The following is a 22,526-nucleotide window of genomic DNA, read 5'->3' as shown; positions in this document are numbered from 1 at the left end:
AGTATTCCCAACAAAAAATCTGTTTTAAGAATAAATATGAGGTGTGCAAACTGACAGTGATTGCTGTCCTGCGCACAGTGATGCCTTAAATGTTTGATTCTTGTGTTTGCTAGTTTACAGCCAACAAAAAATTATCAAGTAACATGTGTAAGTATTTTACAAATGGGCCTGCTTTTCTGTTTTTTCCAAACCAAAATTACACTCTGTTAATTATCCTAGCATTTAGAAAATTACTCTTATCATTGCTATGCCATTTGGTTGTTGAGGTATAAAGTTGGCACTATGTGGTAACCATTCACTAGATCACATGATTTTAATTGCTTTGCATCAGAAGATAGCATTTAGTATATAATGTTTAGTGGTAAATTTTTTTCTAGAGGAAAAACTCCTGGACTCTTAGTAGTATAAGCTTGTTCAAATCATCATTTGTTCTCAATTTGTACTTTTTCTTTTTGCTTTATACCATTTCCTCAAATTTATTGCAGGCATTTCACAGATTTTTATGTGCCTTCCAATGATACTATTTAGTTTGCACAGTTAGCATCCACATTGGAATGACTCCTCAGAAAGTTTCATCCTGCTTGTTCTGTACTCACTCTCCCTGTGAGTTCATCGCTCCCATAGCTCAACTACCTCTACTTAGATGCTGCTACCATTTTGCTAACTGACACTGTCATTATCTCCCTCCTAGATTAGTCCTGCAGGCTTCTATTCAGGTCTTCCTGCCATCAGATTTGCCCTCCCTCTCCATGTTATTCTCTATTGAGTAACCAGAGTGATCTTTCCAAAACTCCATGCTTAGTCCCATTACCGCTAGGGTATCGTATAGGCACTCAAACACAATAAACCCAAACCTCACATTCTCTCCCTTTGGGTTCCCTTCCCTTCCCTTCCCTTCTCTTCTATTCTTCCCTCTCTCCCTCCCTCCCTTCTTCCTTCTTTTCCTTCCTCTATCACTGACATTTCCAAACTGGAAACTGCTATATCCCTTACTACTTTATTATCAATTATCAGATTCTAGCAATTCTCCTTCCTAATAGTTTTTGACACTCACTCCTCAACTCCATTTTTTAACAACTGCTCTATTTCAGGCCTTCTATCACTTTCTACCATTTCAATTACAGAGCCTTCTAATTTATTTGAGTTATATAAGTTTTAAAATTATACAAGTTAAAAATTATATTACCATTTTCAAAGCATTATAGATAATTTTTACTCTCATAATGATTTTTTAAAATCCGGAAACTAGATACAATTTTTTGTTTTGGCCTCCTGTATAAACAATTAGTGTGTGTGTATATGTATTCATTCATTTAGGGACTTAGTTTATTTTCAAGAATAAGAAATAAATACTATTATTGACCCAACTATATACAAATAAAATTTTGTAAGAGATACTTAATATGACAAAAAGAAAATCTTTTTGTGCATCAGCAATGAAATTGTCACCTTGGATCATTATAATATTAAATGTCAGCTATGTCCTATGAGAGCTTACTGACACATTGACCATTGATCCAAAGTAGTTACTGTCTCTTGAGGAAGCTTCCCAACTGCAGTATAAAGTCAAATTCAGCCCTGAAAGTGGGCCAAGAAGGAGTGAAAGGAACTAGATTTACCTTCCTTCCTGAAACAATTAAAAAAAAACTGGATAAAATATATGAAACTGGTTTTCAGAAGTTGAACATCAGGCAGTACATAGTAGTGATCCTTGAGTGATAGGAATCAAATAAGGTGAGTTCTGTGATTGCGCCAGGTTGCTGCTTAGAAAGAATTTCCAGGCCTTGATGCAGGGAGGGAAAATCTAGGAGGCACCCAGTGGTTTCCCTGACTTGAGAAGATGGAATTAGAAGATTGAGGAGACCAAGGTGGCAAGAGTTAGCAAGGTGGAGGACCAGGGAAGGGAGAGCTGCACAGAGAAGAGAGCTCCAGAGAGCTGCAAAGGATCCCCTTACTATCTTCAGCTGAGTACTGATTAATACAGATATGAGGAAACTACCTGAGGCTGATAAAGGAACCACCCAAAAGGATTAGAGGTAACAATCCTAGCAACTCACAGAGACTTTCATCATTTCTGTTGCCACCAGCCAGAAGGGACAAACGTCATAATTCATTAGATATCATAGAGTACTCAAAAGGGTAATGCTTCAGGAGAAGGGGAAAATTAGTCCTAGACCAAAGGCTGCTCTGCCTGCTTACAAAGCTTAAAAGCAAGCTTTGAAAACAACCTAACATCTGTACAATTGGAGTCCCCAAAAGAGAGAATGGTAAGAGAGAGGGCAGAAAAAATATTTGAAGAAATAATAGCTGAAAGTTTTCCAAATTTGATGAAAACTGTAAATAATAGATCGAAGAAGCTCAGCCAGCCCCAAGCACACACGTACACCAAAAAAAGAAGGAAAAAAAAAAACTGTACCAAGGTACATCACAAATCAAATTTCTTAAAGTCTGTGATAAAGAGAAGTTATGAATGTATCCAGAAGAAAAATCACATGTACATAGGAATAAAGATAGCATGTAGGCAGATTTCTAGTCTGAAACAATGCAAGCCAGAAAATAGTGAAACAACATCTTTAAAATGTTAAAGGATGGGGAAAATAAGTTCTGAAAATAATTTGGTAGTCCCTAGAGGTATCATTTACAGTAACATTTGACAGGTGTCTGAAGGCAGAAACTTGGATGGGCTTGTTGTTTGATGATTCAGAAATTTTAATCATCTGTTTTTATATGGCATTTTACATTTTAAAGGTGATTATATGTGGGAGAAAACTTTTCATGCACTTTTGAAATAGCTAGGATGGGTGGTTTTATCTCCATTTTACATGTGAGGAAGCTGAGCTATGTAGGTAATATAACTTTCACAGTTCCACAAGGTCCAGGACTGTGATCGTGTTTCCTGACTTCCTATTCAGCACTCTTTTCCAAACTACCTGATCTCATTATTAGCTGTGTATTGCTCAAAAATAGTTCCTAAACTTAGAGACTGTCAGAACATATAAAATGTATGGGGTGCCTTGAAAGCAGTAATAGATAGCACAGTATTAAGTAATTCTTTTGTATCCAAACATGTGAAGAAAATAAATTGAAAATCTTATTAAATCCCAAGGCCCAAAATAGAAGACATGAGACATGGTAGTACATTAAAGTATATTAGACCCTGTGTGAAAAGCCATTACAGTATTTAAACTTTAAATAAATGAGCAGAGGTGGGAAAATTGCTGTGGTTGCAGAGAAACTTTTAATTAAAGTAATGTTATTTCTGATTTTTTTTTAAAAGGTGAGGAGAAGTTTATTTTAATTATCATATTATATGTAAGCAGAGCCCCTTTTAATAACTTGGTTCAAGTTAAAATGTGGCAGAAATTAGTTGGGAAGAAACTTTATTTTCCTCCTGTATTTATACTGCATATGCAGTATATAAAATAGAAGAATTAAATACTATCTTGGCATATTTCATCGTATCCAAGGTAGGAAATTAGTTCTGACCCATTGCTAGCAGCCTAATGGAATGAATACGGTCCATTGTCTTTTTTGTTTCCACTAGAATTTCTTCAAGTATTCTTCAGAGATGCTTTTCAGCTTTTCCTATTAAAGAGAAATTTTGAGAGCTAGCTCTTTATGATAGAATTGGGATTGAAAAGTTAAAATTTGAAAGGTGGACAGGATGCAAGTAAGATAAAGAAGAATGTTTCCAATTATGAGGAATATGAGCCCTGACCTGTCTTCCCAGAACAGTAGGAATGGTCCATGATGGAAAGAAATTAAGAAATAATGTGGATTAGGTAGGGTAGGGCTTGATAACTGAAGGCCTTGAAAAACGAGTAGGAGAAGTAGGTGAATGGCACTGAAGTTAGAATTTACTCCTGAGATGAGTGAATTGTCTCTCATCCAGTTAGGAAATATGAAATTTTGGCACTTCACCTCAGTATTTTCTGTGTATGTTAACACTCATTGTCTTTATATAAATAAATACAGATTAGATGCCAAAGAAACAATTATTTACCTGAAGAGGGGGATACATTTTTCTTTCTCTTTTCTATCTAGTCAACTCCGTTACATCTAGCAGCGGGCTACAACCGAGTTCGGATCGTTCAGCTTCTTCTCCAGCATGGTGCTGACGTGCATGCAAAAGACAAAGGGTACGTGTATCAGTGTATTTCCTGTAATGGTTTCATTCATGGATATTTACTCTTTGTTTTCAACATCTGATACACTAAAGTTTTTGAGCACTAGACAAAGTCTTATATCCCATTGCCTTACAGCTTGTGTAGCATTTTAAGAATGTTCACAGTGATTTGACTTCATTTTCATGTTCCTACTAATTAAGGATTCTTCTCATAACAATTTCCTAAATTAGTTTAATTTTATTGTATTCTATTATTTGAAGTTAAAATTTGTTTCTCTCAATTGCAATTACTATTTTTCAACTCTTAAGTTACACTTTAGAAAGACAGATAAAAAATTCTGATAATCCGGTAACATAACTATCCTATTTATCAGGTATGAAAGGACCATCTCTTACTAATAAACTAAAATCATAAGTATACGTAAGTATACAATATTCTGATTTTTTCCTGATGAAATCTTGGCCATCTAAACTGAGAAAACCTAAAAGGTCCTTATGAAGTTTGATATGGGAGAGAGGTGACTGGGAACCAAGAAAGCAGTATGTCATTTATTTTATGAATAGGTGCATTTTGGAAACCTTCGTACCACTTTCCTAGCTAATCTCCAGGGACACGTGAATTGGGTCTGCTAACCTATGTGATGGGCTAACATTTCTCATTATGCCACTTTAATATCTAAAAGATAATTAACCTGACTGCCCAGATGAAGTAGTGTTCATATTACACTGATGAGTAGCATAAAGAAAAGAAGCCCTGGAGCAGGCTTTTGCTCACTTTGCCCCTCTCCATGTCAGGAAACATAGACAAGAAGAAAGAGTTCAGTACTTGAGACAGTTCTCAGAAGAGGAGTCCATCATTTCAAATCTGCTCTTTTTGGTGCTGTTTCTCTCTTGCCTGCACCAGGTTCTGTGCCACATGTGAATGGTGTTCCCATAGTATAGGGGCACAAATGCCTGATGCTCTTGTAAATCTCTTTTCCCTTGTGCATGTCTGAAAGCAGATGGTGTACAATAGGTGAGTCCTCAAGATAAGTACGCCACAAAAAAGAGGGTCTTTGACTCATGCAGAATGATACATATACAAGATGATACATAAAACAAGATAAATACAAAAGGTTGAGCATTAGTTATGCTTTGTATTCTCTTATTTAATACTTTAAAATATTTTAAACATAATTGTACTAGGATTTATTAGATTTTGTTTCTTAGCACTTCTTGGATAAATGACTCTAAGTTTTTTGAAATTTCAGTATTTTAATTGGCCTTTTTCCATTTAGTGGACTTGTTCCTCTCCATAATGCATGTTCATATGGACATTACGAAGTCACAGAACTGCTACTAAAGGTAAGAGAAATTAAAAATATTGAATATTATTTGCTTTTTTTTTTAACTCATCATGAGTTTTCACGGGGGTTTTTTGCCAAGATTTTTAAGATAATAAAATTGTTTTTTTTTTTTTTTTTTTTTTTAATTTATTTTATTTATTTATTTGGCTGCGTTGGGTCTTTCTTCGTTTCTGTGCGAGGGCTTTCTCTAGTTGTGGAGAGCGGGGGCCACTCTTCATCGCACTGCGCGGGCCTCTCACTGTCATGGCCTCTCCTGTTGTGGAGCACAGGCTCCAGACGCGCAGGCTCAGTAGTTGTGGCTCACGGGCCCAGTCGCTCCGCGAGCATGTGGGATCTTCCCAGACCAGGGCTCGAACCCGTGTCCTCTGCATTGGCAGGCAGATTCTCAACCACTGCGCCACCAGGGAAGCCCCCAAAATTGTTTTTTTTTAATGTTCACCATTGCCTTAAAATTTTTTAATTATTCAACTTATTTTAAACTATTTTTTAAAAGCTGAAATTAAAGAAATTAAAACAATTGTTGACATTTCAGAGTTATAACTGAAATTTACAGTCAAATAAACGAGTTTTTTTTGATCCAGTGAAATGACTACTGACCTATAACTTTTTTTTTTCTCAATTCAGCATGGAGCTTGTGTTAACGCTATGGATCTCTGGCAGTTTACCCCACTCCATGAGGCTGCTTCCAAGAATCGTGTAGAGGTCTGCTCTTTGTTACTTAGTCATGGTGCCGATCCCACTTTAGTCAACTGCCATGGCAAAAGTGCCGTGGATATGGCTCCAACGCCTGAGCTCCGGGAAAGATTGACTTGTATGTATTTATATCCTAAAGTCAACATCGCTTGTTGTAAATTGTAATATCTTTCTTTTTTTTTTAATATTAATTAATTTATTTGGTTGCGTCAGGTCTTAGTTGTGGCTCGCCAGCTCCTTAGTTGCAGCACGTGGGCTCTTTAGTTGTGGCATGCATATGGGATCTAGTTCCCTGACCAGGGGTTGAACTCGGGCCCCCTGCATTGGGAGTGTGGCATCTTAACCACTGTTCCACCAGGGAAGTCCCTAGAATATCTTAGTTTTGGTATTAGGGCTGTTGTTTTGTCTAACTTAGATAATAGACTTCTATTCTTACATGTTCACTAGTTTATTATCCTCTTTTCTTATCATTACTTTTCTTTTTGAATTCTACAGGAATCTCACATACATATACTATATTTATTTTGTGTTTATTCAAGCCTAATTCTAATTCATGTGTTAAGTAAGGCTCCTTTTTTTTTTAAAGACAAAAGAGGATGATGAGTCCATCAGTAACCATCTATTGAATACCTACTATGTTCCAGGAACTTGAAATATAGCAGTGTACAAACCAGAAAAAAATCTCTTGTCTCACAGAGGTTATATTCTTGTGCTATTGGTAGTAATAGATGATATCTAACATTATGGAGTACTCACTATTTCCCAAGCCCTGCAAGTTGCACATTCATGTTTTTATTTATGTGTGTTATAGCCCAAGTGCAATCACTTGCCCAAATTTAAATAAGATAATTTTTATGATTTGGTGGAAGTAATCTTCTCATATACTGATACATATTACCTATGTTTACATATGCATGTTTTAAAATAAACTTTTAGAATAGTTTTAGATTTACATAAAACTTAACAAAAATAGTACAGAGAGTTCTTTTATACCCTATACGCAATTTCCCCTATAAACATCTTATATTAATATGGTACATTTGTCAAAATAATGAACCAATACTGATACATTATTAATTAAAGGCTGTACTCTATTCAGATTTCTTTATTTTTTTACTGGAAGTCCTTTTTCTGTTCCAGGATCCCATTCAGGATACCACATTACATTTAGTTGTCATATTGAATACTGAGATGTATTTAATTCTATACATAGGCATTACAGGTTTAAATGAAAGTAGGCATTACCTACCTAATTTTTAATTTGTCCCATGGTTGATATTCTCTTACATCTAGGATTCTAAGAATCAGATAACTAGATTTAAACACCTGAGAAAACCTTTAAATGATAATTTAAGAAAAAGGCATAGTCAAAATGAAAACATCATTTAAGTTTAAACAGATTGTAAATTAGTTTATGTTAAAACAGGAAGAGTTCCTTGCAGTTTTGATCTTGTTTAAATGGAAATTTAAACTTATTTTGGTACCGGAACAGATGACATCTACTAGATTACAGGCCAGCACAAACCAGATTATAACTGGGCAGATGTCTTAGCAATGAATCCTTGTAGAAGTGCATTTATTCTCTCTCCCACTCATGACTCTTGCCATATGTTATCTTGCATTATATAGTGCATTTTTCTATGTGATGTTCTGTCTCCCCAGTGAAGTTTAAATTCTTAGAAAGACCTTTGGTTTTATTATTCTGTCTTCTTAGCACCTACACAATGCCTTGTTACCTAATAAAATGTGTTGATGGTAATTGTGCTTGGGTCTGTATCTGCCTACCCCCAACTTAGCACAGTGCATTGTGCATGCTGTGTGCCCAGCAGGTTTACTGAATTGAATTTAACTTAACTCAAAATTTATTTTTTACATCTTTTTCTAGTTTCTTTCTTTTAGTTTTATACCCTGGGCTCAGCTTTATATCCATGTCACCAATTTGACTTCTTTTTTCTTTTGAGTCATTTTGTAAATTATGAGTACTGTTATGGGTTTTTACGTTGTATTTCACTGGTCTACATGATTCAACTGTAAACTTTAAGATTTAACCTAAATTTGTATAGTTTTGTAAAGGAAGAAGTTCCCTGATTAGAGTACTTTGCAACCTTCTCAGTATCTCCTTTATTTTATTAAATAAGGTTCTACCAAGGAATTATCTGAAGGAAAGGATGTAACAAAGTTGGAACTTTTCTGACCAGTTTTCATCCTCATGCTCACTGCTTTATACTAGGCAACCACAATGACAGAATTCTTTTTAAGAAAATTATACAGGAAACAAAAACAATATTTTGATCATACCCATGGTTACAGCATTTTCATTACACACATTTTTTGCTCTTTCTTGTTTACTTTTTTATTTGTTGTTTTCATGAAGCCAATTGAACACATTAGTGTGGGTTCTGCACACACTGGAGCTGAAAATACTGAAAGTAGCTTTTATTCTTGTTTCCAAATGCATTTAGAAAGAGATTTTAAGGCATTTTATAAATATTAAGTTTTCAGGGTAATTGGGATTTCTGAAGTTTTCTGAAGTTTCAAAGGCCTGTACTTTGAAGAATTCAGCAGTGATAAAGTACCACTAAACAAGAGGTTATATAGAGATGTTTTTTCCCTAAACCTGCCATGACTTATTTTATAAATATTCAGCATCCATGCAACAAATACTTATGGGCTACCTACTATATGCCAAGCACTGTGCTAGGTGATGGGACTACCGTAGCAGATAAGACGGTGTGATAAGCCCTGTGATATACAGCTAGAGGCAAGTACAAAGGACTTCATAAGAAGGAATCCTAATGGGGAACAACAGAAAGGCTTATCCAAGTATCTGAACTGAGACCTTGAGTGACGAGTAGTAGTTAATAAGACGCGAGTTTGTGCGCACGTGTGTCTCTCTGTCTATTTAAAATTTGCTTCCTTTTAATTAATTGATTAATTAATTAATTAATTAAGGCTGCATCGGGTCTTAGTTGCGGCATGTGGCATCTTTCATTGCGGCGGGTGGGCTCTTTGTTGTGGCATGCGGGCTTCTCTCCAGTTGTGGCTCGTGGGCTCCAGAGCATATGGACTCTGTAGTTATGGTGTGCGGGCTTAGTTGCCCTGCAGCGTGTGGGATCTTAGTTCCCCAACCAGGGATTGAACCCACATCCTCTGCACTGGAAGGTGGATTCTTAACCACTGGACCACCAGGGAAGTCCCTCTTCCTGTCTTTTGAAGAAGAGGAGAAAGTGACATGGGGCCCTCAAAGGAAAGGGAGAAAGGAAAAAAGAAAGATTTCAGCCAAGTGACTCAACTTCGCTGTGCACCTGAAGCTATCACAACATAGTTAATCAGCTATACTCCAATATAAAATGAAAAGTTAAAAAAAAAAAACTAAGAGATACTGTCAATACTTTATGCCTGATAATATCAAATATTTATATGAAATGGGCAAATACCTAGAAAAAAAATCTTACTTTAAAAAAAAAAAAACAATTCAGTACCAGGCAGATGCAAAGGCAGGCCTGGAATTAATGTAACATATTAGGTCACATATCATTTATATCTTTTTAGAACAATTTTCAGCTTTTTGTTAATAAGTAGTCATATCAAAATACAATCCAACCTTGTAAAATAGAAAATAAGATGATTTGCTTTTAATGAGTAAGAGTGGTGGACTCTTACTTATGCAATTAATTTAGAAATGCCTTTTTAAAAATCACTTACTTGCTTATACAAATAATAAATAAACATTAACTGTTCTTTGAAAAATTTTCAGACTCTGGCACTTCCCACATAATTCAGTTCTTCCCTTCTCTGTGTCAAGACATAATCACTATTAATATTTTGGTGAATATTTCTCTAAATGTCTTTTTTATATCATTAGTTATATTTAGTTATGGTGGCAGTAGAAGTAGTAACAGTACCAAAAAAAAAAGGGTCAGCCTGTCCTCCTCATTTGCTACTTGAATTTTCATTTAATAACATATACTTTCACGTCAGTATATACATAGATCTTTTTGTTTAAGAGTTATAAAGTATTCCAGTGTATAAGTGTTCACAAATTATTTAACTGGTTTCTATTTGGTGAACATTTAGGTTGCTTGTTTTAAAACTTTGCTGGAGTGAGTATCTTTATGAACTCTGAGTAGAAAATAGTCTTATTTCAAAATTTTTCATTAACCTACACCCTCATCCTTTGCACCTTTATCATCATATTGTCATGTTGTTGCTGTTACTAAAATAGAGGAATGTGTAAAATTAATCATTTTTCTACTTTATTTATAATCATGCTAATGATTTTTATAGATTTTAAATATTTATATGTCAACCATTATTTCATTAACAGATGAATTTAAAGGTCATTCTTTACTACAAGCAGCCAGAGAAGCAGACCTAGCGAAAGTTAAAAAAACACTTGCTTTGGAAATCATTAATTTCAAACAACCACAGTCTCATGAAACTGCACTGGTAAGATCCTATTGTTAATCCATTCCTTGGGTCTGTAATAGTAGTGTAAATGCAAAATATGATTTTCATTTCAGAAACATTAAGGTAACTTTAGTATCTGAAGTGCCAGGAATTTGCATTTTAATATTGGTTGCACTGATTTTTAAATTTGGTTAGGGAGATAATTGCTTTCATGGATGAGAGAATAGACATTTGCTCAACCTTAATCTGAAAATTATTTTTACTTTTGTCTTTACCCAACCATATTATAACAAGTGTACTTTTGTGGCCAGTGCTCTCATGAAATACAAGATGTGATTTTTCTCTATAGAATCTTCTTTTTCTTGTGGCTGCTAGATAAATACTGTATTTGCTTTTTATCAACGATTAAATTATTTTCAAAGATACTTGCATCATCATTTTGAGCAATTGTAGTCAAAGAATTGTTACATTCATTATAGAAAAATGGTAAGGTTAGGAAATTTTTTGCTCCAGACTGTACAAATTTTTAAAACTATTCATGTTTTTTCTCTAATGTACTTTGAGAAAGATTGTTCTATTTTCCTTGTCATTGACCACATTAAGTTTCAGATATAGGGCTGGTTGGATTATACCTGAGTTCAGAATTTAAGCATAAATGATGCTTCTATCACAGACCTCTAAATATGCCTCAGTTAACATTCTTTATATCTGGCACAAAAGGGTCAAACTGTAGGCAGTACCTGCCAAAAACAACATTATAAGAGTTACCAAACCAAAATAGGCCAACTGTATGTATACTCAGAATATGGCTCTCATGCTGGGGTTTAGATACATTCAAGCTACACAGCATTTCTGCCAGGAGACACTCAAAGCCACAGAATGAACCTGACCTGCTTTTTTAGAGTGTTCATTCTATTCATTAGTATGTAGTTTTCGTACTTTTTCAGTTTTAATACAAACATGAATATAAAATGAAGTTGAGTATAAAAGTTGTATAAATAGAGGATAAAACATAAAACTTCTGAGAATACTTCTCCCTCTAAGCTCCTTCAAGTCTGTTACCTTCTCACCTGTCCCTGGGCATATGGACTTATTCTCCTGTAGTGCTAGGAGTACCTCTGGGAAAGAGCTTGAGAAATATTGATTTATGTGGCTGACAGCCTACTGAAGGATTGAGTAATTCAGTTATAGATTTCTGTAGCTTTGGAGAGGCAGTATTCTGATACCTTCAAGTAAATATATACTGGATAATTACTTATTGGCTAAAGGGAAAGAAACGAAGTCTCTTACTGCTCAGCTGAGAGCATAATTTCACCTTGGTTTAAAGGCTTATGTTTTATACTCCCAGTGTATTTAGGAGGAATTTGGATCATCTCCATAATGTTAAAATATATGTTTTGAGATAACAGTGTTTTAAATAGTCAGCGGGTGCTATTCAATTCAGCAATCTATTTTTACATAGAAGTTTATTAACTTGGTTTTCTTTACTTTACAGCACTGTGCTGTGGCCTCCCTGCATCCCAAACGCAAACAAGTGACAGAATTGTTACTTAGAAAAGGAGCAAATGTTAATGAAAAAAATAAAGAGTAAGTGCAGTTGCAGAAGGAGTTGCTCAGTTCTTAAACAGAAAGTGTGGTACGAGTTAGATTACTTTTTCCTTTCCTCCTCTCCATAGTTTCATGACGCCCCTGCACGTTGCAGCAGAAAGGGCCCACAATGATGTCATGGAAGTTCTACATAAACATGGAGCAAAGGTAAGGCTCATGCCTGAGATAAGGTGCCAACCTTGGCATTGAGTAGCTAGCTGCACTTAAGACTATTCCTCTTCTCTCTGATTCTCCGGAAGAAATTAATCTTATAAAGGACTGTTAGCATGTATTTAAATTCATAGATTCTTCTTTAAAGCTGATTTAAATCTTGTTACTAATAGAGATAATTACCTGTGTTTTATATTGTACTTTACTATCATTCTTCTATAAAGCAATAAATGTGGCTATGGTCTTATCATTTGAAATACATTTCAACTTTACATTGTTTTACCTTAATACTGGAATTGATATATTTTGGTAGTCAACATCATTACGGTTTATCAGAAAGTAATTTATGTGAATGATAGGTAAAATATTGCTACCTATTTTAAAGAACATTTGTTCCTTCAAACTGGTAATGATAATAATTTTCTCAAATAACCTTAATATAAAGAAATAAAATTTTAATAACCATTTTTATTGGCATTGTCTGAGTGACATTTTCTGCAACTCCATGACTCCATAAATTGCTTGAGGAAAATTTGCTTGAAGGAAGCAAACTGGTTGTTTTTCGGAGGTACTTGAACTTGCAGATTTTTAAATCCTCAAGAGTGAATACTTTAAAGCAGGAGTCCCCAAAGTAGGGTGCAGGCACTCTATGGAACATACAAGATGAGCCATTGGGTGTAGGAAAAAAATATTAGAATTTTGATTTATTAAAATAGTAATTTATTTACAAATGAAGAGTTAAGATCTACAGTAAGTCCCCTACATACAAACAAGTTCTGTTCTAAGAGCATGTTCATAAGTCTAATTTGTTCTTAAGTCCAACAAAGTTAGCCTAGGTACCCAACTAACACAATCGGCTGTATAGTGCTGTGCTGTAATAGGTTTATAATCCTTTTCACACAAGTAACACATAAAAAACAAACATAAAAAATAAAGAAAACATTTTTAATCTTGCAGTACAGTACCTTGAAAAGTACAGTAGTACAGTACAACAGCTGGCGCTTCTTAGGTAGTACCAGCTACATCACCACTGCTTTTTATGCTTGCTTCCAGACATCCTGGGCTTGAAATAATGATACTGTACTACTGTACTCTATACAGTACTGTAAAGTATACAAAAGCAGAACCACTTGTAGAGGGTGCATTCATGTAAAAATGTATGCCAGACATGTGAACTAACTTACATGATTGGACATGGGAACGCACGTTCTCACCCTTGAAAGTTTGCAACTTGAAGGTTTATATGTATGGGACTTACTGTACTAATGCTTCATACATAGATTGATGCTGGCACTCTCATTATGTCCATGTGTCAGCCTGCCTGAGTCATGTCAGAGCCCAAGGTGTTTTGTGAGGAAGAACACGAGTTGTGTGTGGGGGGATTGACCGTGATGCACTCACTCGTCTGCTCACTTTCAGCACTTTGTGACACATTGCACTTTACATGAGTAGATTTATGGATATTATCCTAAATGGTAGAATCTTGATAAATACCGTTGTTGAAAATCAGAGGGAATGACCATGACAATCTTATAGCATAAAAAGTTTATCTGGCTATTTTATGAATCAGGATTTTCAGATTGACATACTTAGTTGTTGTGCCTTTTTTTTTTTTTTTAATGAAAATAAGGGAGTTCAAAATTTGCTGATAGTTCTGTGGTGACAAATGACTATTACTTGTATTTAGGTACTTTTTTTTTTAAAGAGAAACATAATCAGAACCTTAAAGGTGAAAGTTATATATTTTAGAGTGAATGAGAAAGTAACTGCTCTTTAAAAGGAACTTGAACAAGTGAAGAGGACATTTTGAAAATAGATTTTTAGAAAATATCCACTGTTTTGTGATTTTGTTGCCAAAAAGTGATGTATATTTATCACCCATCTGTCATATTTATATAATTTAAAAACTGGGCAACAGGATTTTCTAACCTGTTTTAAAGTTTTAGTTTTTTTAAATTTGTGTTCAGGTAGTTTTTGAACCTATTAAAAATATTTAAATGCAACACCTCATAATAAGTTTGCAAGAATCAAGAAAATGCCATTTTACTAGCAGAATTCAGTTAAAACCTTAGCATACTTAGTAAATTACATTAAAAAATAAGCATTGTGATTTAGAAGGCTTTGCTAACAATGCACTTTTTCCAATGGCACAACATATCTATGTGAAATCTTTTTAGCTAATCTAGCCAGTGGGACCAGCTGTTGAAAATGAACTTAGAATCAGACCCTCAAATCTACAACATAATTTTTATAAGATTTTTTAAAGTTTCTTTTAATTGAGCCAAATGATATTTTATACGACTAATAATTTAATTTTTTTTAATTTTTAATTGTTTCACCTCTTTCCTGTCCTTTGTAATTTTTTTGTATAAATTTTATATATATTTATTATGTATTAGTTTAGCCCTGCTTGGTTACAATTTACAAATGTACATAAATGTATATTGAGACGGTTCTTAAAACATTTTTTTACTCCTAGGGTGCATGATCCAAAAAAATTTGTATATCCTTGCTTTAAAAGGACGGTTGATGTTTTTAATTAAACAGTCAGGATGAGCTGGAATGAAAAGAACAGAGTTCTACAGATTTATTGCCCATTTTCAGGGTACAACTACTGCACTGTTACATAAATAATGTCTTGTTCTATCAAACAAAATAATAAGCTAAGTAGGCTTTCTGCTACACTTAAGAGCATGGTATGTTTATCATTTACCTATTTTTAAAAATATCTTATGGCATTTATAATGTTCTTGAATAACCATGAATAATGCCCTTCATTTTGGGAAAGTATCTCTTTGTTGTCTCCCACGAGTCATTTTATTTCCTGAAGGTTCAATGAGAAGTAACATTATTTTATATAACCTGTCCTGGTCAGCATTACTCTAGGTCTGTGGTTCTAAATCTTTTCTCTGCCCTTCATGTTCACAGTGCATTCTCATCAGTAACGTCGCAGTTCATCAGTGGGTCATGTATAATTTTAACCACCCTGCTAGTGATATAGAATGCCTTTTAGACTAGTATATCTTCCCTAGTCCTTCCACTTCAGTTCAACAAAATTGAGAACTCCTGCGACGCTTTAAATGGAAAAAAGAGTCATATTTAATCAGGGTTAGGAACCAATAGATACAACTTTCCATCCTCCCCTTCACTCATTTCCCGGTCCCAAGGCAGACTGCTATCCCTCAGGGCTAGTTTATCTGGTGACTAATGCATTAGTAAAAGCTCGCCATAAAGACCCAACTTAGCTACTGTTGGCCCCTAATGTTTGCTTGCCTAGTGTTCTTTCTGGGGAACTTGTGGTTTCAATTTGATTTTTGAACGACTCATTGTTTCCATTTGATTCTAAAAGCACCTTCTGAACAAGCAGTCCCGCTCCTGAATTAGGATTCCGCCCTCTTAGTCTGCTTCTCCCATTCTGCTGTCTTCCCCTCCTCATGATGAACCTAGTTCTCAAGCTAAGACTACTAAGTCAGAAAAGGCAGAGAATTTGGTAGGGAGATCTAATGCCATTAACTAACTTTGTCTTACTTAGACAAATAGAACTTAGTAATATTTATATAAGCCAAAGCATTCTTTTGTGTAAAACTTGGTAATAAATACAAAGTTCAATTTCACTCTGCAAGTTAAGCATATTGTGTATGTAACATAGACAGATATAGTTTTCAGTTTAGAATCTTCCACTTTCTAGTTTTATGACCGTGAACTTAATTTCTCTGAACCTCAGTTGACTCATTGGTGATATGTGGGTATTAATACCTCCCCTACAAGGGTGGTTTGTTTGTTTGTTTGTTTTGTTTTTTTTTGGTAAAAATTGAATGAGCTTATATATATATATGTATGTTGTATAGTACCTGGCACACAAACCATACTTAGATTGCTAGTAAGTATGAGCATTGTATTTTTTTCTATATTTGTCTTTTCAAACTTATATACTATATATTTCCCTTAATTATCTACATTTTATTTAAGACATGTATATAATCCCTTTATAATTTGTTTTGATCCACTAGCTCAACATTGAGTTGTAAAACGATAAAGATTGTGTGCTGGATACTGTGGGAAATAGTTTGGAAGTTAAAGCAGTTACCAAACTTGAAGCTAATCCTGAACAAATTTAGTGGCATCAGTAATGAAAAAGGAAGAGAAAGACGAAAGCCATTTGGAAAGACTAATTGGGTGCTGGAATAGACTTAGAAAATGGTGGTAGTTTGAAATGAATTGGGTGCTGGAATAAACTTAGAAAGTGGTGGTACAATTAAGGAAGTAAGAAAGCTAGAAAGAAATACTGGTGTCCTATGTCTTGGTAATGATTTTGTACTTGGAGTTCATATGATAGAGGGACATTAAATGAAACTAGTGGTTGGAAATATAACACTAGAGTATGAAAGAGAGCTTAGGATTAGAAAGATCTATTGGGAAGCCATTGACATAGTGATCATACATTGTGGGAATGAGGAAGGTTCCTGGTAGAGAATATGGAGGGATGAGTTGAGAGTCAAGGAATAACCTTTGAGGATTACTCATGTTTGTGGAACAGTAGTGGGAAGAGGAAACTGAAAGGCTTATCATGGTGTCTACTGAGTGCAACGGAGTGTGAAGAAGGAACAGGTGATTAGTGCTGCAGAGAGAAACCAAGGTAGACGATCCATTTAATTTGGCAATTTTCACATAAGGGCCTTGATAGCTTTTGAAGAAGGTGTTCCAAAGATATAGAGGTAGAAAATTGTATTAGTTAGGGTCTTGGCAATAAATAGCATACTCAAAGTGGGTAATTTGAGGAAAGTTTAATAAAGGAGTTACATACAAAGGTGTGGGCAAGGTTTAGGAAATCAACAAGGGATGAGGTAGTACCAGCAGCAAATGGGAGCTATCATCATCCTGGGCCTGAAGGGGCAAGGAACAGGGGAGCTATATAGAGCAGGCCACCTGACAGCATCTGTAGCCTTTGATAAAGGCTATATCTAATCCATACTCCTCACTCTTCTCCTTCCCACTAGTCCCCTTGTCACTACTTCCTACTGGCCAAATACAGCGAAAAGTTAAAGACCAAAAGAACCCATTGATGTGATCCATACACATGATTTTCCCAGGACAGAGAGCAGGGTGGAGGGTGGATGTGGGTCCAGGGAGGCAAGCAGGCAATATTTAGCAAAAGGACAGAAAACAAATGACTCCTAAGGAAAGGATGGTTATAAGAAAATGGGGTTATTAACCAACTTATTTGAGAAATCCACTTTTATAGGAGTAAACTTCTGTATCTTAAAAAATTAATAATTATCTCTACCAACCCCTGCTTCACAAGATTACTGTAAAGCCTAAATAGGAAAGACATGAGATTTTATCCCTTTTTCTTTATTATTGTTAATGTACCCTGGCATTCTGCATTGTGTTGCTACTGCCTTGTTTGCTATCATTATTAAGTACAACCTAAGCCCCAATTGCATACGGTATTATTAATACTGCAGATACAAAAGGTGCTTTTTTTCCATACATGAAAGCACTGCTATTTTGTCATTAGTGAGCATCTGTTAAATGTGAAACATGAAAACTTTTTTTTGATGTTCATATGTCTTAATTTGACAGATTTATTTATAATGTATGTAAGAAGAAGTTGTGTCAATAGTCATTGGCATTTAATGGGCTTATTTCTCATATTGAGAGTGATAAAGAGCTAAGTACAGAAATGTCACAGAACAATTGATGATGAATTACCAAATGAGTGATGTGGACAGTGATAGCTGAAGTTTAAGCGAGAGATGAACTCAGCCTCATAGTTAGCTGTTGAGACTAGGCTGTTCACACTGATTTTTGAAAGAGTCCCCTTAACCATTTCCTTATGGTCTGCTTGCTGGTTTCCAAAACTGTTTTTGGCATTTTTTAATCATAATTTTATGTCCTATACATTTCAGGCCACATACCATTGTGGTTTTATATCATTTTATCAAATTATCCTCTTTAGGAAAGTCATTCTTACTATTCAAATAGAAATAAAGATACATACCTCAGCTTGTTATCTCCAGATACAAAAAAAAAGAATGTTTGTCTTTAAAACTGCCAGACATCTGTTATTCTTCTCACACCTTCTGAATTTGTATCTTAAGCCAGTTCTAACCATTAATTACCACAATTGAGGTGTAACACATTAAGTATAACATTTTTCTTATTTGAGGCAGTTTCTGTACTTTAGAGAAAATAGATCTCTTTAGTGCTGAATGCTAAGCGTCTTTGAAGACATCCTCTGTCATATCCTTGTGGTGGAGATTGGGATAGAGGAAAATAAAACTGTGTCTTAAAAAAGACTTCATCAGTCCCAACATTCCTGAATTTCTTCAGTAAGTGTGCTGGTAATTCCAAATAATACATATATATTAAGAATTAAAGTTGTATCTATTTAAAATATGAAGAATAAATTAATGCTGCTGTATATAAAATCAATCTGTCAAATTTTTTAGGTTGAAAACAAAACTCATGGACAGCAATACATATATATAGCTGTATAACTTGAAAGTTCCTAGAAGATTCCTTGTGAGCGGCAATGTCATTTATTTGGTTAGCTCAGTTTGAATGACCATTTAGGCACTTAATTATATGTATAATACTAGACTGTATATTTGTTTTGTCTCTCTGTTTTTTTAAGAGTTTGACTCGTATATAAAGAATATTTTGAATGTTGTTGAGCCTAAGTTTTTTGCCTGAGTGAAGAATTATCACAGTGTGAGTCACAGTCATCAAAGCCAAGAGGACGAAGAACAGTGTTGTGTCAGAGATATTCTAGCTTCTGGACTATATTCTGTGCTTGAGTTGGCCCTTTTTTTTTCAGTGTTTCCAGCATTGATTTTATGGATGACCTGCACAGATCATTTAATCTTTTCCTGTTATTTCTCCACCAATAGAGTAAATTATTGTCATTTACCATTTATGTAACTTACAGAATGGTGGAGATTAGAGTAATAAATCCAAACTTAGGAGAACTCCCTTTAAACAATGAGAGTTCCCTACAATTCTCTGGGATCACAACAAAGTAAAATTACACTGGCTCCAATATATCACCCTTCTTCACTGTGAAACTGAACTAGAGCAGCAACACAAATCCTGCCAGGTGACTCATTTAAAAAATCGGGGGATGGGGATTGATCTCTAGTCGTATCACATAGTTACTGCTGCCCTCCAGGAATAAATTTATCACACACATTTTGTACTTCTGTGCCTTGAACCACTTCAGAATATTTGGAGGAAAAAATTAGATTGCCCACTTTATAGAGAGCCCTGATTCTAACCCATGACTGACTGATAAACAAATAAAGGTAGAACCTTAAGGGTGTTGATCAAGTTAGATATGAGAGGGAGTTAGGGACCTTGATTTTTCTTTTTTCAATTTTGAGTCAATTTAAAGATCTGTAATGACTCAAGCAGAGAGTCGATTTCCCATCAAGTAATCATTTTTCAGTAAATGTGTTCTTAAAAGTCCACGTAGTAAATATTTTAGGCTTTGTGGGCCAAGAGACAAAATAGAGGATTTTATGTAGGTACTTATATAGCCATTTAAAATGTAACCATTTAAAAATGTAAAAAACATTCTTAGCTTGCAGGCCACACAAAACCAGTAGGTTGGAGCTGGCCCACAGATCAAAGCTTGCCAAGTCCTTCTGTAGAGCTCTGTTTTGTTCAGATAGAGGAGCTTGAGAGTCTGAGACAGCTCTGGTGATCTCATCTCGTCCTTATTAGTGCCTGGTAAAGGCCTGGGCCCACAAACCATCTCTGGCCCCAACCATAAGGAGAGGTTCGCTGAGAAAGCTTTCTTCTCTTTTAAAATAGATGTTGGCAACTTCCCTTTTGGCCTTGGGTAAAACTGCCTGGCACTGGTAGAGCGTGGCTGCTGTAGTCATCTTATGACCTGAGACGGGCAAGCCCGGAGCCCTGAGACCAGGGAATTGGAGAAATTTCTGACATTTGCTTCTAGAGAGGAATAATTCTTCTTCACAAAAACCTTTATAGAATATCTGTTTAGTATTTCCCTATTATTGATTGTCGTTCTTTCTAAGTGGGTTGTACAAAGTCTCACCAAATTTTTCTAGTTTCTTCTTTTTATTAAGATTTTTTTTTTGATGTGGACCATTCTTTAAAAGTCTTTATTGAATTTGTTACAGTATTGCTTCTGTTTTATGTTTTGGTTTTTTGGCCACGAGGCATGTGGGATCTTAGCACCCTGCACCCCCTGCATTGGAAGGCGAAGTCTTAACCGCTGGACCCCCAGGGAAGTCCCTCTAGTTTCTTTATTCTACTTATTTCCATGGAATGAGTGCTTCTATTACATTATTTGCTGATACTTTTCTATGACTTCTTGTAGTGCTTCAGCCTTGTTGTCTGATGAAGCACTCCATGGATATTCTTTTGTTGCTATGAAACTATTTAGAATTTGAGGGAAGAATTATTTCATAAGGAAAAATATATACATTCACTAAAGCAAAGAATTTTGTGTTACTGGTCTCTCTTGTACTTTAGGGTAGAGGGAAGAGTTACATTTAAGGTTAAGTCATAGTCTCTGCTTTTAAGTAGCTTACAGTTTATATGTAGCATCTAATATTAGCAAGTGCTTAGTAAATGGTAGTTGCATCCCTTCCTTATATTAGTGAGTGGTGATTTTTGCTCAGTATTTCACTCCATGAGTGCATGTCCCAGAATGAGTAAGAGGTAGAAGAAGTGAATCTGCAGTGTTCTATATTGTGCTCAGTTCCACCATGCATATTAATAGAGAGAACCGCTTCTTACACATAGTTTGTTGTTAATGTTTAAAAGTACTGTCTGTACTTTATCTGGTGTTCAGTTGATCTGCTTAGACACTGGAAGTGAAACTGGCTGGTGTTGGATTTACCGAGAAACTTTACATCTGTCTCTACCGTCGCATTGCTAAGGTATCTGCAAGGATAATCTTGACCAAAGGCAAATTTTACCTTTCATGATGACTTTAGAAACTCACACCTTCAGAAAATGGGGCTCCAGGGTAATCTAATAAAGCTGGAGCATAGCAGGCCTATCAGATGGTGAAGAAAAAATATAGTGGAAAGAGAGGTGGGAGAGGTGCTGTAAACGTAAATTACAGATGGTCTTTAATGACACGCTGAGGGATTCAAGTTTATGTGAAAGTACTGAAGAGTCACTGAGTTTGGGCTGAGGAATAACTTCGTAAGATCTGTATTTCAGAGTAGTAGTTCTGAAACCATGTTCCCATGATTTAATGAGCTGGATTATGGATTTCCATCACTATAATTGAATAATTTAGTGGGTGTCTTATCCAATTTCCAGAAAAATGTTAATGATTAGAATGTTCTTAAAGTTTTTCTCCTGTGATGAGGACATAACAGAAATATTCACAGAAAAATTCAAGAAGTTTAGTTTGACCACTTGTGTTTTCCGTTAATACATGCTAATGGCTGTGCTTTTATGTTGTTTATGTATAAACAGTCGTTTTTCTGCTGGCAAATGTAATATAAATTTGTCAGCATTTCATGGTGAATCTTGTGAACACAATTAAGAATTTATTGACTCTCTCTTGTGAGAACACCAGAATCACAACTAGCTGCTGGACAGTCATCGACAGGAAGACACTGGAACTCACCAAAAAAGATACCCCAAATACAAAGAGAAAGGAGAAGCCACAATGAGACGGTAGGAGGGGCACAATCACAGTAAAATCAAATCCCGTAACTGCTGGGTGGGTGACTCACAGACTGGAAAACACTTATACCACAGAAGTCCACCCACTGGAGTGAAGGTTCTGAGCCCCACGTCCGGCTTCCCAACCTGGGGGTCTGGCAAGAGAAGGAGGAATTCCTAGAGAATCAGAATTGGAAGGCTAGTGGGATTTGATTGCAGGACTTCAACAGGACTGGGGAGAACAGAGACTCCCCTCTTGGAGGGAACACACAAAGTAGTGTGTGCATCAGGACCCAGGAGGAAGGAGCAGTGACCCCAGGGGAGACTGAACCAGACCGACCTGCTAGTGTTGGAGGGTCTCCCACAGAGGTGGGGGGTGGCTGTGGCTCAAGGACACTGGCAGCAGAAGTTCTGGGAAGTACTCCTTGACAGGAGCTCTCCCAGAATCCACCATTAGCCCCACCAAAGAGCCCAGGTAGGCTGCAGTGTTGGGTTTCCTCAGGTCAAACAACCAACAGAGAGGGAAACCCAGCCCCACC

At 35.7% G+C, this 22,526-nt stretch overlaps 1 protein-coding gene across 1 annotated transcript in view; it reads left to right on the top strand.

The window, feature by feature from the left end:
* TNKS (tankyrase) overlaps positions 1–22,526 on the top strand; it is a gene marked incomplete at its 5' end in the record, with an annotated part of 174,371 nt that overhangs the window by 103,241 nt on the left and 48,604 nt on the right. The window contains 6 exons of the mRNA XM_079726472.1: positions 4,045–4,139; positions 5,404–5,470; positions 6,097–6,283; positions 10,493–10,614; positions 12,071–12,162; positions 12,252–12,330. Of these exons, the coding sequence (XP_079582598.1) occupies positions 4,045–4,139; positions 5,404–5,470; positions 6,097–6,283; positions 10,493–10,614; positions 12,071–12,162; positions 12,252–12,330 (642 nt within the window). The remainder of the gene's footprint in view (positions 1–4,044; positions 4,140–5,403; positions 5,471–6,096; positions 6,284–10,492; positions 10,615–12,070; positions 12,163–12,251; positions 12,331–22,526) is intronic.

The sequence above is a fragment of the Hyperoodon ampullatus genome (genome assembly GCF_949752795.1).
Source record: "Hyperoodon ampullatus genome assembly, chromosome: 20".
Taxonomy (NCBI): Eukaryota; Metazoa; Chordata; class Mammalia; order Artiodactyla; family Ziphiidae; genus Hyperoodon; species Hyperoodon ampullatus.
This window is presented reverse-complemented; position numbering and strand designations above follow the sequence as displayed.